Source organism: Engystomops pustulosus, chromosome 5 (assembly GCF_040894005.1).
Source record: "Engystomops pustulosus chromosome 5, aEngPut4.maternal, whole genome shotgun sequence".
Taxonomy (NCBI): Eukaryota; Metazoa; Chordata; class Amphibia; order Anura; family Leptodactylidae; genus Engystomops; species Engystomops pustulosus.
In genome coordinates, this window is record NC_092415.1 from 150,371,604 (window position 1) to 150,399,238 (window position 27,635).

Genomic DNA, 27,635 nt, shown 5'->3' on the forward strand with positions numbered 1-27,635 from the left:
ACTGGGGAACACACTATGAGGGTCCCTTAATATTATGGTTAACTGGGGGGCAATATCAGGAGGCTACAATGTGAAGGAAAGCTGGCAGACCCCTAATGTGAGGGGGAAGAGAGGGCTACAATGTGACAGTAACAGTGGAATTATACACTCACCGGCCACTGTATTAGGTACACCTGTCCAACTGCTCGTTGACACTTAATTTCTAATCAGCCAATCACATGGCGGCAACTCAGTGCATTTAGGCATGTAGACATGGTCAAGACAATCTCCTGCAGTTCAAACCGAGCATCAGTATGGGGAAGAAAGGTGATTTGAGTGCCTTTGAATGTGGCATGGTTGTTGGTGCCAGAAGGGCTGGTCTGAGTATTTCAGAAACTGCTGATCTACTGGGATTTTCACGCACAACCATCTCTAGGGTTTACAGAGAATGGTCCGAAAAAGAAAAACATCCAGTGAGCGGCAGTTCTGTGGGCAGAAATGCCTTGTTGATGCCAGAGATCAGAGGAGAATGGGCAGACTGGTTCGAGCTGATAGAAAGGCAACAGTGACTGAAATCGCCACCCGTTACAACCAAGGTAGGCAGAAGAGCATCTCTGAACGCACAGTACGTCGAACTTTGAGGCAGATGGGCTAGAGCACAGGAAACTGAGGCTACAATTTGCACAAGCTCATTGAAATTGGACACTCTTTGGGCCCCTTGGTACCAATTGAGCATCGTTGCAACGACACAGCCTACCTGAGTATTGTTGCTGACCATGTCCATCCCTTTATGACCACAATGTACCCAACATCTGATGGCTACTTTCAGCAGGATAATGCGCCATGTCATAAAGCTGGAATCATCTCAGACTGGTTTCTTGAACATGACAATGAGTTCACTGTACTCAAATGACCTCCACAGTCACCAGATCTCAATCCAATAGAGCAGAGATGGCGAACCTTTTAGAGCCTGAGTGCCCAAACTTCAACCAAAAGCCACTCATTTATTGCGAAGTGCCAGCACAGCAATTTAAGCAATAATTTATATCTCCTTGTTCTTTGACAACTTTCAATCGTTCAGCCTCCTAAAGACACCAACACATTTAAAAGGAGGAGGGCAAATTTGTCTATGATTGTATGAAGTTTCTGTAGGAAGATTCTTTGAGTCCTGTCTGGTAAACTTCATTCTGGGGTGATGGCCTGGGTGCCCACACAGAGGGCTCCGAGTGCCGCCTCTGGCACCAGTGCCATAGGTTCGCCACCACTGCAATAGAGCATCCAATCCAATAGATGTGGTGGAACGGGAGATTCGCATCATGGATGTGCAGCCGACAAATCTGCGGCAACTGTGTGATGCCATCATGTCAATATGGACCAAAATCTCTGAGGAATGCTTCCAGCACCTTGTTGAATCTATGCCACGAAGAATTGAGGAAGTTCTGAAGGCAAAAGGGGGTCCAACCCGTTACTAGCATGGTGTACCTAATAAATTGGCCGGTGAGTGTACAGTCTCGAGATGGAGTAAGGGGCAGAGCAAAAGGGAATGGCAAACGGAGTGTCCCTCTTTTACTGCTCCAAAGTTGGGATGTACATATGTTGAGTTTGTGTTTTTCAGGATGAATGCATGCATGTGGTAAGATCATGTATGATTGTAGAGCAGACTGGGAATTTAAAGTGGCCCTGGTAAAAAACTGTAAAAGTGACCCCATTCTGTGGGCGGGGTCAACACAAGTAGGCGTAACCATGTGATGTGGGAGGAGTTACTAAACTGTTTATATACAGTGTCTAAATCAACATGTACAGTCTCTTTGACACCCTCCACACAGGACTCATCCTCATCTAGGCTTTAAGTTTTTGTCCTGTCTCCCCAACCTAAAGATCCCCACAAGACATTTTGTGCACACAATCAGGTACACCACATTAGAAGTGGAACATGATAATGTCCCCGGGATGTCTGTGATCAAAATCAGAGAGCAGGTTTTGCAGCTCCTGACATTACAGGGGAAAGTTCCTTTTTGTATGTTAGATAAGGAGCTCCTGATCGCTCTCTGATTTTGATCAAGATACAGATCCCCACAGCAGGAATATAACATCCAATGGACATTTTCATGTTCCACTTCTAATGTGGTCTACCTGATTGTGTGCACAAAATGTCCTGTAGGGGTTTTTTATGCTGGAGAGACAGGACAAAAACTTAGAGCCTGAGGTTCTCATCACCACACAATAAAAGATGAGCAGAAACATCTACCTGCCAAACACTTTTTCGGTCCCGGCTATAATATATGGATATGAAGGTTCTAGTATTAAAGGGCAATTTCTGGAGACAAAATGAGATAAATTAGAAAATACACGTTTATTACTCTCTTTGACACCCTTCACACAGGACTCCAGAACCGTAACACTGCCCAAGTCATCCAATTAAAGGGGTTATCCGGGTTTAATTTTTTTTTTATGGCCGGGCTGGGGAGGGCTATTTAAACATAATAAACATGTACTTACCTCCTCCGGTGCTGCCGATGTCCCGCGCCGCGGCCCGTCTTCTCTGTGCGCCGGTTTCATTACACCGGCGCACAGGGAGCTTCCGGCCGGCCGCATGCTCCCATGCGGACCATCTCCCAGCGCTTACAACGCTGAGAGATAGGGACGGATGGGAGGAGCCGTCCACAACGCGGACCGGAAGCTCCCTGTGCGCGGCTTCCGTGCCCCTGTTTGTTTACAGGGGCACGGAACGAAGTGACCGCGGCGCGGGACATCGCCGGCGCCGGAGGAGGTAAGTCCATGTTTATTATGTTTAACTAGCCCTCCCCAGCCCGGCCATAAAAAAAAAATTAAACCCGGATAACCCCTTTAAGGACTTTTCTTACTTTTCTGTTCATTGTGTATAAGATCTGTGACACTTTAGAAAGCTTGTTATACCATACCTGATGAAGGGACCAAAGAAGTCCCGAAAGCTTGCTTGTAAAATCTTATATTTCAGTTAGCCATTAAATGGTATCACAATCCCAAGAAGGTGACTTTATTTGACCTTTCAAAAGCAACAAGGATTATCTCAAACTGTCTCATACGATATTCACTGCATTTCTACCCTCAAACCCTCTCATATAGCAGTTCTTGTATTTCTAATCTGAAACTGTTTTATACCGAAATCACTGCATTTCTGATCTCAAACCGTCTCATACAACAATCACTGCATTCTAATCTGAAATGTTTATTAAAGCAGTCAGTGCATTTCTAATCTGAAACTGTCTAATCTCAAACGTTCTCATACCACAATCCTTGCATTTCTACTCTGAAACTGTCTCATACCGAAATCACTGCATTTCTAATCTCAAACTGCTTTATATCAAAATCACGGCATCTTTGATCTCAAACCCTCTCATAAAGCAGTGGCTGCATTTCTAATCTGAAACCGTCTAATACCGCAATCACTACATTTATAAGCCTACACCCTCTCATACAGCATTCCCTGCATTTCTAATCTAAAACATCTCATACCACAATAATTCATTTGTAATCTGAGACCATCTCATACTGCAATCACTGAATTTCTAATCTTAAACCATATCATCAGAAGACATTGCATTTTGAACTTCAAACTGTCTCATTACTGCAATCAGGGGTATAACTACCAGGGTAGCAGCCGTAGCACCTGCTATGGGGTCCATATGGATCGGGAAGCCCAGTTGTCCAGCACTTAGTATCCTAAAGCTTGCAGGCAGTTCTGTGATGCTGTGTGGGTGAAGAAACTACTACCTCTTAGGATGCTCCAATAATTATATGCCCAGCAGGTGGCAGCATTGCTGTGAGACTCAAGAGGCCAATAACACAAAAGAGCTGGATGACAGGTAAAGGAGTACGGAAAACATTTGATTTTCTCCATCTACCTGCAGAAACAGAGGGCCTCTTCTTCTATATCAGGTCAGTGGCTGTGCAGCATCATGGGAGGGTTTTACTGCTGCCGACTTATGCTGAAGTTGTTGCATAGAGTGTATTTATTAGCCCCTGCACCCTAGATTTCCCACCGACCCTACCAGAACACCTCCTGGATCTACTTTTTTCCATGTCACCAAATGATTGTCCCTCTCAGAGAGCAATAGCACAAACCTACCCCCCTCCTGCCCCTGCTTGTTAAATCGCCTTTCTCTGCGCTGCCTCTCTTACCCCTATCCCAGTCTATTACCCTCTATTACCCTGTTTTAATTAATTAATGTTTTTTTAAAATTGTTTCCCCATTACTATTGCCATTTTTCAGTCATTTCTGGGTCTTAAAGTTTCTGAAGTAAACATTGTGTTCAGACTATTCTACTGTCTTTGGTGACTATTCTTATAAATTTGTACTGCTTTGTCTTTGTTTCTGTGTTTTGCACTTTGGCACAGGGTGGATCGATTAAGTTGGTTAGGCAAGTCTGGTGGGTTCAGAATTAGGGCTCACTGTCTGTGTCCATTTTTCCTAGTTCCTTGTATTACAAATGAAGATGAGAACAGAAATGATTACTGAATGGGAAGTGATCTGTGTAATATATTGGTGTGTGGGAAAAATGTCTATGAGTGTGGAAAGACAGTGATGCAGTGTGTGAATATATGCATTGTATGCAAAAAGAACAAGTGGCCTGGATAGTGAAAAATGCTCAGAAATGCATGTAGTTGTGTGGAAAAAGACAGTGCATGTGAGTAAATGAGGCAACTACTATTATTAGAGACTTTAACCCTTTCACGACCCTTGACGTAAAGGCACATCATGGGTTAGCTGTGGGTGCATGGAGAGGACTCACGTGCTGAGCCCTCTCCATAGCCGGTAAGTCTTTGCTGCATATCGTAGCAAAGACTTACCGGTAACACCCGCACACCACTTCAAAAAGATTGTTGGAGATCGCCGCTCCCTGTGATGTCATCGGGGAGCGGCGATCCGTTGCCATGACCGATTGATCCTACCATACCCTAACATACTACTGTATGACAGTATATGGGGATTTTCCCGAGGCTGTCTCGTTTCAATCCATTCATTACAATGTGCGATTTGTACATTGTAATGAATGAGGAGGAAAATCCCCATATACTGTCATACAGTAGTATGTTAGGGTATGGTAGGATCAATCGGACAACCTAGGATTTAAACTACCCTAGGGAGTCTGAAAAATAGTAAAAGTAAAAATTTTAAAAAGTTTTAAAAAAAATATTTATAGCGTATGTTTCGAACTATAAGGCGCACAAAAAAATCCTTTGATTTTCTCAGAAATCAAAGGTGCGCCTTATAGTCCAGTGCGCCTTATATATGAACTATATTTACAGATAACAGCTGCCTTGAACTGTGCACAAGTCTGCCACCTGCTGGTCATTCATCCTTATAATCAGGTGAGCCTTATAATCCGGTGCACCTTATATATGAACCTAGACGTTTAAGCAGGTATTTATTGATGGTGCGCCTTATAATCCGGTTCGCCTTATAGTCCGATAAATACTGTAATAAAAAAACCTAAAAATTCAAAACACCCCCCTTTCCCTAGAACTGATAAATATAAATAAACAGTAAAAGTCATAAACACATTAGGTATTGCCGCATCCAAAAATGCCCGATCTATCAAAATATAATAACCGTTTTTCAAAGCATTTAACCCCGTAATGGAAAATAGCGCCCAAAGTCGTAAATCGCACTTTTCTGCCATTTTGAAAAATATTTTAAAAACTATAAAAAGTGATCAAAAGGTCGTACAGTCCTAAAAACCATAGCATTGAAAACTTCATCAAAAGTCGCAAACAAAGATGATACTACACACAGCTCTGTACACTAAAGTATAAGAAAGTGTATAAGAAGATGGCAAAAAATTATTTAATTTTTGTAAATGTATGAAAACATTATAAAACCTATACAAATTTGGTATCCCTGTGATTGCACCGACCCAAAGAATAAAGTAGACATGTCATTTGGGGCGCACAGTGAAAGCCGTGAATTCCAAGCCCACAAGAAAACGCTGCAAATGCGTTTTTTCACCAATTTCACAGCATTTTGGGTTTTTTTTCCCACTTCCCAGTACACGGGCATGGAAGAATAAATACCATCACTATGAAGTGCAATTTGTTAGGCAGAAAACAAGCCCTCACACAGCTCTTTACTAGAGATGAGCGAACATACTCGTCCGAGCTTGATGCTCGTTCGAGCATTAGCGTACTCGAAACTGCTCGTTGCTCGGACGAATACTTCGCCCGCTCGAGAAAATGGCAGCTCCCGCCGTTTTGCTTTTTGGCGGCCAGAAACAGAGCCAATCACAAGCCAGGAGACTCTGCACTCCACCCAGCATGACGTGGTACCCTTACACGTCGATAGCAGTGGTTGGCTGGCCAGATCAGGTGACCCTGGGATAGACTAGCCGCTGCCCGCGCTGCTCGGATCATTCTGTGTCTGGATGCCGCTAGGGAGAGAGCTGCTGCTGGTCAGGGTTAGCGTTAGTGTGCAGGTAGATTACTGTTTGGCAGGAGTGATTCTCCAAGAACCCAACAGCCCTTCTTAGGGCTACAATAACGTTATACTTTTTTTTTTTTGTTTGCTTGTGGCTGGGCTTGCTGGCACTAGTAGTGCAGCTAGTACCATATTGTGAGGAATTTGCAGGGGGACTTCCTACCGTTGTGTTTAGCTCTTAGTGACACACATATCCACCTCAAACACCAAAGTGGGAAAATTTATTAGGGGTTTGATTTCAATTAGGCACAGTCTGCCAGTTTCTTTTTATTTTACGTTTATTTTTTCATAACTCAGCGTCATCTCATCAGTGTGCTTTCATACTTGGCTAGAAAATAGCCAAAGGAGAATCCAAACGGCTTACTTACGCCTACAATAGCGTTATATATATTTTATTTCTGGTTGATCTGCTGGTGGCTGTCCTTGCTGCAGTGCATATACTAGCCAATTGTGAGGAATTTGGAGTGAGACTTGCGACCGCTGTGTTTAGCGCTTAGTGATGCACATATCCATCGCAAAGACCGAAGTGGGAAAATTTATTAGGGGTTGGATTTCAATTAGGCACAGTCTGCCATTTCCTTTTTATTTTATGTTTATTTTTTCATAACTCAGCTTCATCTCATCAGTGTGCTTTCATACTTGGGTAGAAAATAGCCAAAGGAGAATCCAAACGGCTTACTTACGCCTACAATAGCGTTATATATATTTTATTTCTGGTTGATCTGCTGGTGGCTGTCCTTGCTGCAGTGCATATACTAGCCAATTGTGAGGAATTTGGAGTGAGACTTGCGACCGCTGTGTTTAGCGCTTAGTGACGCACATATCCATCGCAAAGACCGAAGTGGGAAAATTTATTAGGGGTTGGATTTCAATTAGGCACAGTCTGCCATTTCCTTTTTATTTTACGTTTATTTTTTCATAACTCAGCGTCATCTCATCAGTGTGCTTTCATACTTGGCTAGAAAATAGCCAAAGGAGAATCCAAACGGCTTACTTACGCCTACAATAGCGTTATATATATTTTATTTCTGGTTGATCTGCTGGTGGCTGTCCTTGCTGCAGTGCATATACTAGCCAATTGTGAGGAATTTGGAGTGAGACTTGCGACCGCTGTGTTTAGCGCTTAGTGATGCACATATCCATCGCAAAGACCGAAGTGGGATAATTTATTAGGGGTTGGATTTCAATTAGGCACAGTCTGCCATTTACTTTTTATTTTACGTTTATTTTTTCATAACTCAGCGTCATCTCATCAGTGTGCTTTCATACTTGGCTAGAAAATAGCCAAAGGAGAATCCAAACGGCTTACTTACGCCTACAATAGCGTTATATATATTTTATTTCTGGTTGATCTGCTGGTGGCTGTCCTTGCTGCAGTGCATATACTAGCCAATTGTGAGGAATTTGGAGTGAGACTTGCGACCGCTGTGTTTAGCGCTTAGTGACGCACATATCCATCGCAAAGACCGAAGTGGGATAATTTATTAGGGGTTGGATTTCAATTAGGCACAGTCTGCCATTTACTTTTTATTTTACGTTTATTTTTTCATAACTCAGCGTCATCTCATCTGGCATAGCAGTGTGCTTTCATAGTTGGCTAGAAAATAGCCATAGCAATAGGATAGCATCGTTTGGTTTTAAAAACTAAAAAACACAAAAAAAAAAAAGAAAACACAAAAAAAAAGTAAAAAAAAAATTAAAGTTATAACTTTCATTTTCAAAATGTTTAACCCGAGGGCTAGGGGTAGAGGACGAGGGCGGGGACGTGGGCGTCCAACTACTGCAGGGGTCAGAGGCCGTGGTCCTGGGCAGGGTGAGACACCACCTGCTGATGAGGGAGCAGGGGAACGCCGCAGAGCTACACTCCCTAGGTTCATGTCTGAAGTTACTGGGACTCGTGGTAGAGCACTGTTGAGGCCAGAACAGTGCGAACAGGTGATGTCGTGGATTGCCGACAATGCTTCGAGCAATTTGTCCACCAGTCAGTCTTCCACGCAGTCCACCCATGTCACCGAAATCGGCACTCCTCCAGCGTCTGCACCTCAGCCTCCTCCCCCCCAGTCTGCCCCCTCCCAGGAAAATTTGGCATTTGAACCGGCATACTCTGAGGAACTGTTTTCTGGACCCTTCCCACAGTCACAAACCACTTGTCCGGTTGCTGCTGAGCAATTTTCCGATGCCCAGGTTTTCCACCAGTCGCAGTCTGTGGGTGATGATGACCTTCTTGACGTAGTGGCAGAAGTGTGTAAAGAGGTGTCCGACGATGAGGAGACACGGTTGTCAGACAGTGGTGAAGTTGTTGTCAGGGCAGGAAGTCCGAGGGGGGAGCAGACTGAGGGATCGGAGGATGATGAGGTGACAGACCCAAGCTGGGTTGAGAGGCCGGGTGAACACAGTGCTTCTGAGACGGAGGAGAGTCCTATAGCAGAACAGGTTGGAAGAGGCAGTGGTGGGGCCAGACGGAGAGGCAGGGCCAGAGCAGGTGCATCAGCGCCAAATGTGTCACGTAGTGAAGCTCCCGTGGCGAGGGCTCCCGCGGCGAGGGCTAGATTTTCAGAAGTCTGGAGGTTCTTTAAGGAAACACCGGATGACCGACGGACTGTGGTGTGCAACATTTGCCAAACCAGGATCAGCAGGGGTTCCACCACTACTAGCTTAACTACCACCAGTATGCGCAGGCATATGAATGCTAAACACCCGAATCAGTGGCACCAAGCCCGTTCACCTCTGGCCGTGCACACCACTGCTCCTTCCCCTGTGTCAGCTGATAGTCAGCCCCCTGCCCAGGACCCTGCCACAAAAACCCCATCGTTGCCTCCACGATCCTCCACAGCATCCACCAGCGTTCAGCTCTCCATACCCCAGACGCTGGAGCGGAAAAGAAAATATAGTGCAACCCACCCGCACGCCCAAGCCCTTAATGTCCACATCTCCAGATTGCTTAGCCTGGAGATGCTGCCCTATAGGCTAGTAGAGACCGAGGCCTTTCGCAACCTCATGGCAGCGGCCGCCCCTCGGTATTCGGTCCCCAGCCGCCACTACTTTTCCCGATGTGCCGTCCCAGCCCTGCACCAGCACGTGTCAGACAACATCATCCGTGCCCTGACCAACGCCGTTTCTGACAAGGTCCACCTGACCATGGACACGTGGACGAGTGCTGCCGGGCAGGGCCACTATATATCGCTGACGGCACATTGGGTTAACTTGGTGGAGGCTGGGACCGAGTCTGACCCTGGGGCTGGTCATATACTGCCGACGCCGAGGATTGCGGGGCCTACCTCGGTCCAGGTCTCAAAGGCCTACTATGCCTCCTCCTCCTCCCACCCCTCCTCCACCTCCTCCTCCGAACTACCATCCGTGGGCATGGCGCCATCAGTCGCTAGCTCTAGGCACAGCAGCAGTGCCGTCGCTAAGCGACAGCAGGCGGTGCTCAAACTGCTGAGCCTAGGCGATAAAAGGCACACCGCCCAAGAACTATTACAGGGCATCACGGCGCAGACTGATCTGTGGCTGGCACCGCTGAACCTGAAGCCAGGCATGGTTGTGTGTGACAACGGCCGTAACCTGGTGGCGGCTCTGCAACTCGGCAGACTGACACATGTGCCATGCCTGGCCCATGTGTTAAATCTGATAGTTCAGCGTTTCCTCAAGACATACCCCAATCTGTCTGATTTGCTCACGAAGGTGCGCCGCATCTGTGCGCATTTCAGGAAGTCCAGCACAGATGCTGCCACTCTCAGGGCAGCGCAGCGCCGCCTCCAACTGCCCGCTCACCGACTGTTGTGCGACGTGCCCACGAGGTGGAATTCAACACTGACCATGTTATCCAGAGTTTACCAGCAGCGCCGAGCCATTGTAGACTGCCAGATGTCAACTTCCACCAGAACTGGTAGTCAGGTCAGTCAGCTTCCTCAAGTCTACAATGAGGAGTGGACGTGGATGTCTGATATCTGTCAGGTGCTGAGTAACTTTGAGGAGTCAACACAGATGGTCAGTGGCGATGCCGCCATCATCAGCCTCACCATCCCGCTGCTTGGCCTGTTGAAAAACTCTCTGATCAGCATGAAGTCGGAAGCTTTGCGCTCGTCACAAGAGACGGGGGAAGAAGATTCCCTTGTTGATAGCCAAAGCACCCTTAGGTCTGTTTCTCAGCACATATCGGAGGAGGATGAGGAGGAAGAGGAGGAGAATGTTGGCGAGACAGAAGAGGGGACCATTGTTCAGTCCTTCACTGTTCAGCGTGTATGGGCAGAAGAAGAGGAGTTGGAGGAGTTGGAGGAGGAGGAAATGGACAGTCAGGCCAGTGAGGGGAGTGAATTCTTGCGCGTTGGGACTCTGGCGCATATGGCAGATTTCATGCTAGGCTGCCTATCCCGTGACCCTCGCGTTCAAAGAATTTATTCCAGCACCGATTACTGGGTATTCACTCTCCTGGACCCACGGTACAAGCAAAATCTTTCCACTATCATCCCTGGAGAGGAAAGGAGTGTGAGAATGCATGAATACCAGCAGGCCCTGGTGCACAAGCTGAAACAGTATTTCCCTTCTGACAGCGCTAGCGGCAGAGTGCGTAGTTCTGCGGGACAAGTAGCGAGGGAGAGTAGGCGAGCAGGCAGCTTGTCCAGCACTGGCAAGGGTACGCTTTACAAGGCTTTTGCCAGCTTTATGTCACCCCAGCAAGACACTGTCACCTGTCCCCAGTCTCGGCAGAGTAGGGCTGATCTTTACAGAAAGATGGTGAGGGAGTACGTAGCTGACCATACCATCGTCCTAAATGATCACACAGCTCCCTACAACTACTGGGTTTCAAAGCTGGACATGTGGCACGAACTGGCGCTGTACGCCTTGGAGGTTCTTGCCTGCCCTGCTGCTAGCGTCTTGTCCGAGCGGGTTTTCAGTGCAGCTGGTGGCATCATCACCGATAAGCGTACACGCCTGTTGACTGACAGCGCTGACAGGCTGACGCTTATTAAGATGAATAAAGCCTGGATTTCTCATAATTTCCAATCTCCACCAGGTGAAGGAAGCTCAACCTGAATAATTTATGCACTCCTCCTCCTCATTTTCCTCCTTCTCCTCCTCTTTGTACACTAAAGCAGAGGAAACTGGCTATTTTTTGACAGGGCCCACTGGCTCTAGCTATAGTACTTTATGCATTTAATTTTTCTGGAGGGCCACCTACCCGGTCCTCTGTTTTAAACAATTTTTGGGAGTGCCACATACAGGCACTCAATCTATTCAATTTTTCTGGAGGGCCACCTACCTGCTCCTCTGGTTTGAAAACTTTTTTGGACTGCCACATACAGGCACTCAATCTATTTCATTTTTCTGGAGGGCCACCTACCTGCTCCTCTGGTTTGAAAACTTTTTTGGACTGCCACATACAGGCACTCAATCTATTCCATTTTTCTGGAGGGCCACCTACCTGCTCCTCTGGTTTGAAAACTTTTTTGGACTGCCACATACAGGCACTCAATCTATTTCATTTTTCTGGAGGGCCACCTACCTGCACCTCTGGTTTGAAAACTTTTTTGGACTGCCACATACAGGCACTCAATCTATTCCATTTTTCTGGAGGGCCACCTACCTGCTCCTCTGGTTTGAAAACTTTTTTGGACTGCCACATACAGGCACTATCCAAATTAAATTGTCTCCATAGCAGCCTCCACACGTTGTCTCCATTGCTACCTCCAAAAGTCGTCCATATAGCTGCCTCCATACATCGTCCCCTTATCAAACGAGGTGTGTCAGGCACAAATTTGGGTTATTTTCATGGATTCCACATCAAAGTTGTTAACTTTGTCGCCACCCTGCTGTGTAATCCACAAAATATACTGGCAAACTTTTATCATGTACCGATATTATTTGAGCGCTTCTTGCTCACCTCCTTTGGTTCCTCTCTGCCACCCATTGGTTTGAAGCCTGAGTCCATTTAGGGTATGTCGCCATGACACTCTCTAGCCTGCTGCCGCTGCCTCTGCATGCCGTCCCCTATAGTGTCAGGGTCAATTATTGGATGTTTTAGATGCTATCTAGCTTCATTCTGTCACTCTGTCATGGCCATGCTGTTGCCCATAATTTTGGCATAATGGTGCGATTAAGCAGCCTCAGAGGCATCCATGCATGCTGCCCCTGCTGTTTCCTGTCCATTTCCGTGGTGTTTCCATCCTTTTCTGAGGTTCCCAGGTGTTTGGCCAAGCTTCCCTGTGCAGAGCCTTGGTCCCCTTGAAAAATGCTCGAGTCTCCAATTGACTTCAATGGGGTTCGTTATTCGAGACGAGCACTCGAGCATCGGGAAAAGTTCGTCTCGAATAACGAGTACCCGAGCATTTTAGTGCTCGCTCATCTCTACTCTTTACGTGTAAAAAAAAAAAAAGTTATAGATTTTTGATTGTGGGAGTGAAAAATTTAAATGAAAAAAAGGGAGGACCTTTAAGGGTTAATTAGCAGAACTTGGTTCACAATAATATTAATCTTTATTTAAATAGCGCCATCAAAATTTGTAGTGCTTTACAAATCATAGACTCATGCCTCCTGCTTTGATTTATTGCTGCCCTGTGGCCACAGGCTCAATTTGCTTCATTGTAGATGCAATACTGGCCACACCTCTTTCCTTATTAACATAATAATTTTAATGGCACATCTTTATTAGATGTAGAATGGAACAAGTCAGCAGCTTGTACATTTTATGGAATAAAACAGGACATATTGTTTTATATGCATTCTACCCAGTAGTCCTTTTTTCCCTGTCATGGTTGTCTTAAAGCTTCTATGCAGGGATGTGACTAATGGAGTCTGAAAGTTTATAGCATTAGTGTCCACAGACTGTGTGGAACCTGCTATAAAATTCTGAACTATAGGAAGAAGATGGCCCTGTGTGTTGGAAGGCTCTACAACAGAAGGAGCAGTACCCCCAGCAGTACCCCCAAATTTTCCACAATCTGTCCATAGACAGATTGTGGAAAATGTGGGGGTACTGCTGGATGTAATCATTTTTAAAGCTTTATTTATACAAGAGACTCTCCAGCTCCAGGACACTTTATAGTTATGACATGTTTCTTAGAATGGGATTGACACTTTAAAGTAGTAGCTCAAGAACCCCAGAATTATAGTGTACATAAATAAACCACTTAGGAAATTAAACGTAGTGCACTGTATAAATATAATAGAGTAATAAGAAGTAGCACTATAGAAAAAAAATGCCATATCATTATGAAACTTGTTTCACATTTTTGTTTGCATAGCGACTGATATTGTTTTTACTATACAATAGATCACTTTTGTATACAGTATAAACAAGATTTATCTTCTTGTCTATATATAGACATGTGCAGTTATTCCACATTTGGATCTAATTTTAATCTCCACATTTGGATCTATTTTTAATCTCTAATCTAAAAGTATTATTACAAATATTTATTTGAAGGGACTAAAGTTTTCTCAAGGATGTTGCCATTTTTTGTCAAGTCTACCTCCACTTTCAGAATGATCATTGACAATTGATTATTCTGTCACTCACCTTTTTAGTGCCATAATTCTGAATATTTTCTTCCTATTTTTGTCTGTCTTTCCATGATTCCTTGTATTCTCTGATAAGGGTGCTCAAAAACTAATGCAATGAGAAATAAAAAAGTAACATCACATCCAGATTCATTTACATTGTAAATTTAGGATAGTAAACAAGCTTGGCAGCTGTCACAACATGGAATAAAGAGTAGAAAATAACAGTGAAATAGTTTGTCCCACAAACCAAGTTCACAGATCACAAGAATGAGGGGTCCGATGGGGTCCCAGGTACCTTAGTCGGTCCGATTTCATTGAGATGTATGGAGCAGACCAGTCATGAGTGGCCGTCTGCTCTATTAATCTCCAGGAGTGACGATGGGTCTGACTGACCTACCTGGCACCCCATCGGACCCCTTGTTCTCATGATCAGCAGCGGTCCCATCACTGAGACACCCACCATTTAGCAAGTTAGACCCTATCCTGTACATAGGGCCCAACTTGGTTCATTGGACAACCCCTTTAATGTAACTATTTCACTGCTGTTTTCTACTCTTAATTCCATGTTGTGACAGCTGGAAAGGTTACTATCCTAAATTTACAATGTAAATAAATTTGGTGCTAGCATCATTCATGGCTGTTGACTTGTGGATCGCGACTGGCAAAACTGCTGGTGCCATTACTCCCTACGACATCATCATTAAAAAAAACAACTAAAAATTAAAATCACCCCCCTTTCCCTATAACTGATATAAATGAACAGTAAAAATCCTAAACTTGTTAGGCTTTACTGCGTCCCAAAATGTCAAAATATAATAATGGTTATTCCCGGCGTTTAACCCTGTAACATTTTTTGCGATTTTGCAAAATATAAAAAAAAAATCAATAAAAAGTGATCAAAAGGCCGTCCAGTCCTATAATTGGCAGCATTAAAAACGCCATCAAAAGTCGCAAAAAATTACACCACAAACAGCTCCATACACTGAAGAATGAAAAAGTTATTAGGGCCAGAACATAGCAAAATGAAGAATGTTTTGTGTACAGGAGGTTTTAGTTGTTGTAAATGTATGAAAACATTGTAAAACCTATATAAATTTGGTATTTTTGTGATCATATGGACCCAAAGAATAAAGTAGACATTTCATTTGTGTACTCAGTGAAAGCCATAAAATCCAAGCCCACAAGAAAACAGTGCAAATGTATTTTTTCACCAATTTCAGTACAATTGGATTTTTTTTCTGGCTTCATGGCAGCATGGAATATTAACCCCTTAACGCTCTGCGCCGTAGCTCTACGGCGCAGAGGTATAAGGGATGTATGAAGAGGGCTCACGGGCTGAGTCCTCTTTATACAGAGGTGGGGGTTTTTGCATTTTGCACAAAACCCCCACCGCTAATAACCGCGGTCAGTCGCCGGCGGCGTTTAAAAGACAGCGGTGCACGGGCGCCGCCATCTTTTTTCCGATCGCCACGCCCCCAAACGTCATCGGGGGGCGGCGATCGGTTACCATGGTAGCCTCGGGTCTTCTTTTGACACGACGCTACATGGCTTATGCAGGTTCGTTACAATGAGCCAGTGGCTCATTGTAATGTATGACCTGCAAAAATGCCATATATTGCAATACTGTAGTATTGCAGTATATGGTAGGAGCGATCTGACCATCTAGGATTAATGTACCCTAGATAGTCTAAAAAATAGTGGAAAAAAAAAGTTTAAAAAATAAAAAAAATTAATAAAATATTCAAATCACCCCCCTTTCCCTAGAACGGATATAAAACATAACAAACAGTAAAAATCACAGACATATTAGGTATCGCCGCGTCCCAAAATGCCCGATCTATCAAAATATAAAAACGGTTACGGCCGGCGGTGACCTCCGAGGCGGGAAATGGCGCCCAAATGTCCGAAATGCGACTTTTACACCTTTTTACATAACATAAAAAATGAAATAAAAAATTATCAAAATGTCGCACAGACCTCAAAATGGTAGCAATGAAAACGTCGCCTCATTTCGCAAAAAATTACCCCTCACACATCTCCGTGTGCTAAAGTATGAAAAAGTTATTAGCGTCAGAAGATGGCAAAAAAATTTTTTTCTTTTTTGTACACATTCGTTTAATTTTTGAAAATGTATTAAAACACAATAAAACCTATATAAATTTGGTATCACCGCGATCGCACCGAATCAAAGAATAAAGTAGGCGTGTTATTTGAAGCGAAGAGTGAGGTTTTTTTTCAATTTTTCCACATTTGGAATTTTTTTTCAGCTTCGCAGTACACGGCATGTTAAAATAAATAACATCACGGGAAAGTAAAATTTTTTACGCACAAAATAAGCACTCACACAGGTCTGTACACGGAAAATTAAAGATTTTTGAAGTTGGAGAGCGAGAAATCAGCCGAAAAACCCTGCGTCCTTAAGGGGTTAAATACTTTCACTGGGAATTGCAATTTGTTACAGCTCTTTACATGAAAAAAATTTAAAAGTTTTGGATTTTTGAAGGTGGGGAGTGAAAATGCAAAAACCAAAAAGGGCCTGTCGTTAAAGGGTTAAGAACAATGGAACTAAAATAACTTTAGCGCATATACTATGTAGAATGTAGAAATGTGGAAACGTGTAGAAAAATGCATCATGCAATTTGTGTTGAAAACCTGCCAAGTCATCCTGACATGTGCATTAAATAATATTTGCTTAAGGAGCTGATAAATGTTTTTACTATACAATAACTGAATAGCAGCAAAGATAGCCTTATTCGGGTAGGGTCTATTTAAGCTGGGTAATTATTCTACATTGTTAGAAGCCAGGAGAAGTAGAGCCTGCTAACAAGGTAAGATATATATTTTATTTAGCTACTATACATATACAGCCAGTCCTCGGGTTACTTACAAGATAGGTTCTTTAGGTTTGTACTTAAGATGAATTTGTATGTAAGTTGGAACAGGTATATTTTATTATTAGCTGTCGCTCCAGCCGTTGCCCGGGATATTAAATAACTGCCCTTAGCTATAACAAAATAGAATTGGTTAAGAAAACATATTGTATATGTATCTATCTCTCTTTCTGACTATATATCTGACTGTTTCTGTCTGTCTCTGACTGTCTGTGTCTCTGACTGTCTCTGTCTCTGACCATTTCTGTCTCTGAATGTCACTGAATCGGTGTTTGTCTATCTGTCTGTCTCTGAATGTGACTGTCTCTGACCATCTCTGTATTTGTGTCTGAATGTCTCTGTCTCTGACTATCTTTGTCTCTGACTGTCACTTTGCCTATGGGGAGATTGCCCATGGCAACCAATTAGAGCTGATGTTTCATTTTCCCACAGCTGTTTTTAAAATTACAGCTGATGTCTGATTGGTTTCCATGGGCAACTGGAACAGTTTTACCTCATTTCTAATAAATCTCTCCCTATCTCTGTATCCCTATCCATATCACCTCACACATAATCATCTTATACTCATCGTCTATAGTAACTTATCAAAGCTCACATCAATGATCTATGGCAAAAAAACAACCAATCACAGCTAAGCTTCTAGTTTCTAGCTGCCAGAGCAACAGCAGTAGACAATAGCTCCTGTATTTGGTGGTAAATAAGTGGATTTTAGAAATTACAGTATTAAATTTTTGACCCAAAACCCTGGGTTACAGAGAGTGGCTGTAAAAAATTTGGTAATTACAAACGCGACGATGTGGATTCCTTTAGCGGACATACACACATACACACACATACACTCAGCTTTATATATTAGATTGTAAATCCAAACAACATTTATTTTTGTCCCTGGGACCATTGGATTTTCAAAATTTTGTGCTGTCATGGGAACAAGGATTGTCAATAAAGTTTCAGCTAATCATTGCAGTCTGGGACAATTTTATTATCCCTTGGTATACATACTGTTTGTAGCTTAGGTGCCAGTAAACCAGTCTTACATGTAGTTACATGATGAGGAAGCTGGAGATTATCTCCTGCTTTTGTCACTCCCTGTAATGTGATCACACCCTCTCTCTCGAAGAATTTCACTGGGTAACATATAATACATATATATTACATATGGGTAACACTGGATAACATATGATACATAGTAAAGCTATTTTCACATATGTGACTGAGGCTTCTTTTGAACATGCAAGAGTTTTTCACCCAGCCAAATGATAGACACACAAATATAATCCCCTTATAGGCAATGGGGTTCATGCAGAACTGGCTACAAAGTCAGGAATTCTAATTCTAATTTAAGGAATTCTCTGTAAAGCATTGAATGGTTTAGCTGAATGTATTCCCCTCAGCTTGCAAGGGAGTTTTCAACAATCTTGGAATACCAAACCCCTCTCCCAGCCCCAACTAAACAGCGTTGAGCGTTCTGTCCTCAGGGATTATCTTAACCAGAAGTATTTTGTAATAAGACTAATGCCCAACATATTAATCACCTAACCCATGATTATTGTCGCTGCTCTGCTCCTATAGTAAGTAGTATATTGAGTAAACCAATAAATCATTGTAGGTAGGAGGTTTTGTCAGGATCACACAAGGAAAGCTATATCCGCAGTTTTTGACTGTCGAGTGCTTCAGCATAGGAATGCTTGTACATGCAAATATTTAGGACTGAAACCTACACTGCAGACCTAAGTTCACACCTACTATATGTTGTTAAGATGTATACCACTTATGTATTTTTGACCAACTTCTGCTTTTAAATCTTAAAAAGACTCATAGAAATACAAAGTGAATTATGACAACATGAAAGTGGCCTCAATAAGCAAAAGAACAGATAAGATGTATTGTAATAAGCCTTTTAGGGGGTCCATGGCCACCCAAACAACCCACCAAATTTTATACTCAGAAGGACTTTTACCCATGTAATCCTTTTGTTCATTTTGTTCTTTCTTTCAATACACATGTACACTAGAGCCATTTTGGGATCTTTGAAGGTCCTCTAAAGGTCCTGAAACTACAGATTGAAAGTAGGCAGAAGGGAAGCATCCTCCATTCCCTAAGATGCTTGGTTCTAGTACCATATTTAGGAGGCGAATTCCGAACTTCCGAACCAAAATTGTAGGGACTATAATATTCATACATGGGCCCAAGGCCCATGGAAGTCTTAATATGTCCCTGATCTGACCACATGAAATCACAACATACATTCATGGACTTCCACTCCTCCCCATGCCTCCATGGATTCATGCTGTGATTTCATGTGATCAGATACATAAATGGGGTAGACGTTACAAATTTAACTGGGTAAAGGAACTTAGATCATCCTGGTCAAATGACATGAAGCTGCCAATGATGTAACGGAACTTTCTCTCTCTCAATGTTCACACTGCAGCATGTCCTAGCATAGAGACCTGTCAATCAGGCACAGGAAGCAGGGCAATGCAAATAATATTTAATATGCAGTGTGATTGGACATCGGGTGAGGTGCATACATGTTTACATACAGATTTTTTAACATTGCAGCAAGGAACCATTTAGGTATAAAAGGAATGGTTTTGAATCACAGGTTTTAAGGAAGTATTTATTTCCCTGCACACCTTCATGCCATTGAGAAAGCTGTGTTCCTTGCCCTGTGCGTTTAGACTGATTTCCCGTTGGACCCCTGATCTCGCTTCTCCGCTGCCTGCCCTGACCTTCTGCTTTGCCTCTGATGTTGCACCTGTGCTGCCTGTCTCGACCTCCTGCTTATTCTGCCAATTCTGCCTTATGACTCTGTGCCTTGCCTTGGCTGCCACCACAGACAAAGTCACAACTGTGGAGCGACCTGTTGGTACCACACCGCAACAAGTCCAACCCGCTTTGCGGCGGGCTCAGGTGAAAACCGGGTGCCACTTAGACTCCGCTCCCAGGTGTCGGCTTACGTCATTGTCTGCAGTTGTATAGTGGGTCCACTACCCCTGAATCCTGACAGTTTGTATGCAGAAAAAAAGCCCTAATGCAATTCTGTGGACACCAATAAAAAAAAATTATGGCTTTTGAAGGTGGGGAGTAAAAAATAGAAACTGAAAAATGAAATAGGGCTGCATGCAGTGTTAAAAGGTTAAAGTAAAAAGTAATAGTTAAAAATTAAGAGAAGGATCAAAAACTAATTAAATGGGTAAATGCTTGGTAAAACTGAAGGGGGGAAAAGACTTAAAGGGAGTAGTTTTAGAGACTGGAGTCAGAGAGCTGCTGTTAAAGGAAATCTACCTTTTGTAATTGGGGACATTTAAAACAAAATAACTTTATTGATATTTCATTAAAATTAAACACACAACGAAAGTAGCAGGGCTATCTCTATACAAAGAATAGTCCGACTGCAATAGGCTGGGTAAGGAGTATTACTGTAAGCCACAAGAGCGGTAACCTGTACCCTGAACGTGTTGCCGCATTAATTGGGTACAGTATGTTGTTTTCTAACACTCTTGTGATATCTGTCAGAAATTTCCATTAAGCCCAATAATGCACACCGGTGATCTCATACTTATACATTCATTGGAGAGTGTATTCACCAGTAAGTGTCAATTTGTCACATATCTGCCTGACGCGTTTCCCCACTGATATAAACACAGCGGTTCATCAGAGGTTGATTTTTGACAATGGGTGAAAGAGGTGAAACATCAGGACTACAAGAGTCTGCAATTTGATCGGAATTCCCCTCCTTTTAATTGGTGTACACTAGATGATATGGGAGGTCTCTCCTCTATCAGCTGGCATTTAGCAAACTGGCCGTTGTCCACATTGCGTTATAGCTCGGACTCACACTGCCTAAGATTGACTAAGGTATACAGTCAGCTGTTATAGAGGGTCAGCTTCTACTGTCACAGAGCTTTCACTCCCTACTTATTCTTATACGGTTATAGGGTTAGATGGTTCAGTTTCCTAGCTAATAGACAGCAGAGGACGTGCCTCCTCTCATACTGCACACACACACGCCGGCATTGATAACAGCCGCGTGTGTCGCTCGCGTTCAAGACTCTTTAAAGTTTAAGCACCGCCCCTAAGGTGTGTGCAAGGAGAGGGCGGAGTTTCCGAGCTGTCCGGGCCAATCAAGTCTCTCTATGCGCTGATAGTTCCGGCGCGTCATCGCGCCAGGATCCAATCAGATCGAGAGGGCTTGGCCGGAATGTCAGCACCGTATTATGTGTCATCTCCGCCTCCCATAGTGTGTTACTGAATCGTAACTATAGTAACCAGGGGTAATCATCGCGGCCGTCGGCAAGGAGTGTAAGGTATACTGTTTATAGGTGATTGGACATTAAAATGTTCTCTTATGTGTACATCCATCAGCTATTCAAAGCTAGCCTAGTGGTTAGATGATGTTGTGATCAAGAAATATCGGGTGACTGTAGACAAATAGAGAGGGATATTGCATAAATGGGTAACCATTGACAGATAGAGAAGGACTGGTATATATGACCATGGTGCGATGTAGCCGTGCCTCTGTTTCTTTATTTCTTTACAAGGGGAGAGCAGGGGAGTCATAGGAAGCACGAATAGACTATATGTTCATTAAGTCCATTTGGTTGTAGGCTTCCCAAATTGAAGATCCACCTGGATTCCCGTTGGGACATTTTTCTTTCAAAGTCCCCCCCTCTAGGTGAGGGCTCCACCACTTCAATAATTTGGAACTGTAGGACACTATGGTCCCCTTGATGTTCTTGCCACACATGTCTAGAGACTGCTGTGTCCTCCCTATTTTTTACGTTGTTGATGTGTTCTCTGAAACGCCTTCTTGCTTGTCTCGTGGTTTGTCCCACGTATTGTATCAAGCACATGCAAGTGATTAAATAAATCACCCCCACTGTCTTACAATTGGAAAAGTGCTTGATAGTGAAAGTTCTTCCCGTGCTTGTACTTCTAAACATCTTTCCAGTTTTAATGTATTTACAAGACTTGCATCCACCACAACTAAAGGTCCCAGTGGGTTTGTCTGACAACCAGGTTCTTTTCCCAGTCAATGGTGTCAAATGACTGTGGACCAGGCTGTCTCCGACATTCTGGCCTCTTCTGTAGGTGATGGAGGGATAAGGGTCAATGGCCTCAGCAATATCTTTGTCCATTTTTAAGATGTTCCAATTCTCTCGAAGTATCCTTTGTACCTCGAGATGACAACTGTCATAGGTCCCAATAATTCTCATTTTTCCTTCTTGTGTGGCCCTCTTTTTGGGATTTAATAGCTCCTGTCTTTTCTGATTCAGCGCATGCTGGTGGGCCTCCTTCAGGATATGAGGTGGATATCCCTTCTCCAAAAAACGGCTTTGGAGATCCTTGGAAGCCTCCAAGTAATTACCCAATGAGGAACAGTTTCTGCGAACCCTCAGGTATTGCCCCTTGGGAATTCCTCTTTTGAGGGGTGTCGGATGCCAGCTCTGCCATCTTAAAAGACTATTCGAGGCTGTAGGTTTTCTAAAAAGTCGTGTCTCCAGGTTCCCTGTGTCCGTGAGTAAGATCTTGATATCCAAAAATGTGATCTCCCTGGAGTTAATTTCTGAAGTAAAAAAGAGACCCAACTCATTGATATTTAAGAGGGTTACGAACTCCCTAAAGAGATCCACAGATCCAGTCCACAGGATGAGCACGTCATCAATGAACCTCAGCCATAGAGCTATGGCCGAGGTCCACTTCTCAAGTTCCTCCTGGAAAACCACCTAACCATCCATCTAACCCTATAACCGTATAAGAATAAGTAGGGAGTGAAAGCTCTGTGACAGTAGAAGCTGACCCTCTATAACAGCTGACTGTATACCTTAGTCAATCTTAGGCAGTGTGAGTCCGAGCTATAACGCAATGTGGACAACGGCCAGTTTGCTAAATGCCAGCTGATAGAGGAGAGACCTCCCATATCATCTAGTGTACACCAATTAAAAGGAGGGGAATTCCGATCAAATTGCAGACTCTTGTAGTCCTGATGTTTCACCTCTTTCACCCATTGTCAAAAATCAACCTCTGATGAACCGCTGTGTTTATATCAGTGGGGAAACGCGTCAGGCAGATATGTGACAAATTGACACTTACTGGTGAATACACTCTCCAATGAATGTATAAGTATGAGATCACCGGTGTGCATTATTGGGCTTAATGGAAATTTCTGACAGATATCACAAGAGTGTTAGAAAACAACATACTGTACCCAATTAATGCGGCAACACGTTCAGGGTACAGGTTACCGCTCTTGTGGCTTACAGTAATACTCCTTACCCAGCCTATTGCAGTCGGACTATTCTTTGTATAGAGATAGCCCTGCTACTTTCGTTGTGTGTTTAATTTTAATGAAATATCAATAAAGTTATTTTGTTTTAAATGTCCCCAATTACAGGCAGTTGACTACACGATTTATTGGACATAAACGCTAGCAATATCTATTATTTTTCCTTGAAATCTACCTTTTGTACATTATTAACCAAAGATACCCTAACAGGTTCACAACCGCCCGCCGTGTATTCATGGCGGCGGTTGGGTCCCGGTGCATGGAGAGGGCTCACGGGCTGAGCCCTCTCCATAGCCAGAAAGTCTTTGCTGCATAGAGTTATTAGCGCAAGAAGATGGCAAAATCAAAAAAGAAATTTTGTAGAGGTTTTAATTTTTGTAAATGTATGAAAACATTATAAAACCTATACAAATTTGGTATCTGCGTAATAGTATTGACCCAAGAAATAAAGTAGACATGTTGGGACGCACAGTGAAAGCCGTAAATTCCAAGCCCACAACAAAACGGCGCAAATGCGTTTTTTCACCATTTTCACTGCATTTGGAATTTTTTTTTTCCCGCTTCCCAGTGCACGGCAGGGAATATTCAATGCCACCATTATGAAGTGCAATTTGTTAAGCAGAAAACAAGCCGTCGCACAGCTCTTAACTTTTTTATTTTTGCAAGTAATAGATTTTTGAAGGTGGGGAGTGAAAAATGGAAATGAAAAAACAGGAAAGGGCCCGGTCCTGAACCGGTTAAAGGACACCTGTCAATTCATACATTAATCATTATAAAATCATCTTTTCTTTATTATGTGAATGAGGCTGGTCACATAGTCAGAGGCGGTGATGTCACCCCTGTTACTCCTCCCCTCTTCTCCCCCTCTCTTATACAGGCTGTCAGTCAAGCACTGGGGGTGTGGCTGTGCCTCCCACTCATAAATAAGCTGGACAGCTTGAATATGCTAATGACTCATTGGACCCATCACAGGTCATTCGCATACAGCTTTAGGACCTCATTGCTTAAGTTTACAGGCATGTGGAGGGACAATGAAGGGATAGAGGCAATGCTTTCTTATAGCAGTTTATGAAAATATATTTAGTGTAGGGGGTTAATTTGCCTGACGGGTTCTCTTTAAGAATGCTGTAGCTACACTGATGACGTTGCTGCAGATTCCGGACCTGCGCCCGCTGACGTCTAAGGTCCGAATAGAGTTAAAGGGAACCTGTCACCGCTGTTCCAAAAAAATGAAACTAAGACAGGTTCCTATAGAGCCCTTTAGTCCTAAGGGCACCCATTTATCAACTAACACTGGCGATGCATAGAAAAGCAAAAAATCACATTTTATTCTGTACCTGGTAACCAGGGAGAACCCAGCGAGTCCACGTGGGAGGATCACTGCGGCTCGAGTCCTCGCCCTCCTCTGTGCACATATGCCAGCGCACGCCCGCTGTATGATTTTTCCTACATCGCACAGTTCCGCGCACTGGCTGCTCTCAGCTGTGTCAATGCTTATCAGCGAGCAGGAAGCCAGGGAGCCGCGTGACGTAGGAAAGATGGAGGCGTGCGCTGGCTTATGTGCACAGAGGAGGGCGAGGACTCGAGCCGCGGTGATCCTCCCACGTGGACTCGCTGGGTTCCCCCTGGTTACCAGGTACAGAATAAAATGTGATTTTTTTTGCTTTTCTTTGCATCGCCAGTGTTAGTTGATAAATGGGTGCCCTTAGGACTAAAGGGCTCTACGGGAACCTGTCTTAGTTTCATTTTTTTGTAACAGCGGTGACAGGTTCCCTTTAAGCCAAATACAGTACATTTATTAAAAGTATCGTGAGTATAATGAGCATTTAATTCTTAAAGAGAAACTGTCACCAGGGAACCCATCTCTTCCACAAACCACATGCAGTACCTTCTAGATGGACCTTTATACATGTTATCTATGGGATTAGAGACATCATTCTTCTAAAAAAGACTTTAATGCTGTCCTTAGTGCCCGCCTGGAGACGGGGAGCTGCAGTATACAGTCATTTCCATAAATCATTGCCATAAAGATACTTGTAATGAGAGAAAAGTGAGTCAGCGCGTTTTAAATGCACATCAGCGTTCTCCTTCATGGCTGTCTGTATGATGGCATGGGAAACTGATATACTCTCGGGAGAGGAAATCCTCACCTGAATTGTTTGACTCATAGGAAAATCCAAAATGGCATGCATCATTGTCCAGAGTCAGCACAATAATTAAAAAACAAACATATAAACATATAACCCAATGTTTCAGTATTTTACAAAAAATGTTTTTACAATAAAGCAGTTATAACAATGTTAAATACATGACAATCCTGGTTCCTATACTGGTAAAAATCCATTTTCTAATGGGGATACTTTAGTGGACTTGGAAGAACCCAGCAACTACACATAATGACGATTTCCTCACAAATCTGCACCAGAACGCAGTACAGGTGCGACACAAGACAGGCGCAAACACTTCATAAATACATGTGCAAGCAGTTTGTACATGTATTTTTGTGCAAAAAGCATCTGAACACCGGAGCTTGGATAAATGTGGGACATTGGGACACATTTACTAAGGGCTTTGCGCCAGTGTTCTGGTGAAATTTGCACGTTCTTTCTAGTGTAAGAAATTTTAAGAAGTGTCTGCACCATAAATCTGTCGCACACGACCGTTTTGCGGCACAGCTGCTCTAGACATCAATCGACACATATAATGGGGGCGTTACGGCGCACGGTCCGACTGGGCATACAGCATTCAACATACAGGATTGTTTGTTTTATACATCGTTGATATAATTGAAGATAAATGATAGCTGTGGTAAATGTGAGATGTAAAATTAGTAGAGGGCTAGTAGTTGCTAGGACCTGTTGTACTATCAATGCTATGGTTTGCATGCAGGGCTCTTCCAAGTCCATGAAAGTATCCCCATCAGAAAATGGATTTTAGCTTGTATAGGAACATGGATTGATATGTATGTAACATTGTTATTAGTGCTTTATTGTATAAACATTTTTTGTTAATTACAGAAACATTGGGTTATATAAGGTAATACGTTTGCATTCTGAATATATAGAAATTAATTCTTGTTTTATGTTTGTTTTTAACTTGTTGTGCTGACTTGTTGTGTTATACAATTCAGTAGAGGATTTCCTCTCCCTGGAGTATATGAGTCTCCCGGTGCTATTACACAGACAGTCATAAATAAGAACATTGTGGTGAATTCAAAACGCATTGACTCACTTTTCTATTGTGATAAGTATGTTGATGGCGATGATTTTATGGAAATGAATTAAGAATGAATAAGGATTGAACATATGGGGGCTCATTTACTAAGGGTCTGCGGTCCGCACTATCGTTGGATATTCCAATTTGCGGCGCATTTAGCAGGGGATTTTGGTGCACACAATCGGAATTTGGCGCATCGGCGCTGCCTTTCATGCGACCCAACGGGGGGGCCGGGCCGCCGGATGATCAGACTGATTCGGACTAAGCGCGGGATTTAACATTTAATTGTGTCGCAAGACATGCACTTACATGCATCAGGAGGAAGATGGTGAACTCCGGCAGACCTTTCAGGAAATCGGGCACACGATGTAAGTGAATCGCGACAGCTGTGCATTCTGGTTGGACAACGAAGCTCGGGGAATGCACAGGGATGGGTAAGTAAATGTGCCCTATGGACTTTAATCAAACGGTGGTGGCAAACTTCTTTGAGATCGTATATACACGCCTTTTACAGTCCAGATTTGTTCCTGAGCACAGTTGTTGCAAATGAAATTTTTGTGAGCCAAACCTATTCTTTCTTTCAGTGTAGTCTGTATACCTCACCTCCTCACTGATGCTGACACTGCTAGACCAGCCCCCCCTCCCCCCTCATGAATGAGAGAGACAATTTCTGAGGGCAGGATGCGGTTGATTTCTCTTCAGATATCCAGGTCTCTCTCAGCCCATACCTTTCTAAGAGTAGTTTATGATGTAACAGTGCTGAATTAAGCCCCCTGTCTGTGTGTGTGTGTGTGTGTCTCTCTCAATGTTCCAGCAAGGGATTGTGCTCAACTTCCTACTGCTCCTGAAGGTAAAAGTAAAAGGATCTGCATATGCCTGTAGTTGAATATTGGCAGATGGTCTCTAAGGCACACATCAGACTATGGGGCTACCACAGGAAGATAAGGATCCCCCAACCTACAAAAGCCCCCCCCCCCCCTGTAACCCCAAAGGGGGGGGTCCAATCCACAAAGGTAACATGTCAAATCATATATATATATATATATATATATATATATATATATATATATATATATATAAGGACATAATTTTTAATAAATGTAGTTAAAATATAATTTATTCACCAGACCAAGACCACTATCCATCTAGTGATACAGTCTAGATGGAAAAGAAGCACAACAACCATAATGCACAGTGCATGACAGGGTGGACCATATAGATATGCAATAAAAAAGAAAGATCTCACCCGTCTGGAGAAACCGGAGCTAATGCAACGAACAGGTAGATGGAGCTGTTGCAA

General features: G+C 43.3%; 1 protein-coding gene across 4 annotated transcripts in view; it reads left to right on the forward strand.

The window, feature by feature from the left end:
- The window catches only part of LOC140133329 (carboxymethylenebutenolidase homolog), a 76,279-nt gene that overhangs the window by 35,467 nt on the left and 13,177 nt on the right, over positions 1–27,635 (forward strand). The window contains exon 1 of one of the 4 annotated variants that reach the window (XM_072153383.1): positions 3,661–3,897. The exons of 2 other annotated variants lie outside the window; for them this stretch is intronic. In XM_072153383.1, the coding sequence (XP_072009484.1) occupies positions 3,818–3,897 (80 nt within the window). In that variant the 5' untranslated portion in view covers positions 3,661–3,817. Of the gene's footprint in view, positions 1–3,660; positions 3,898–16,664; positions 16,765–27,635 lie in introns of those variants that run through there. One more of the 4 variants, XM_072153386.1, reaches the window with a different exon arrangement.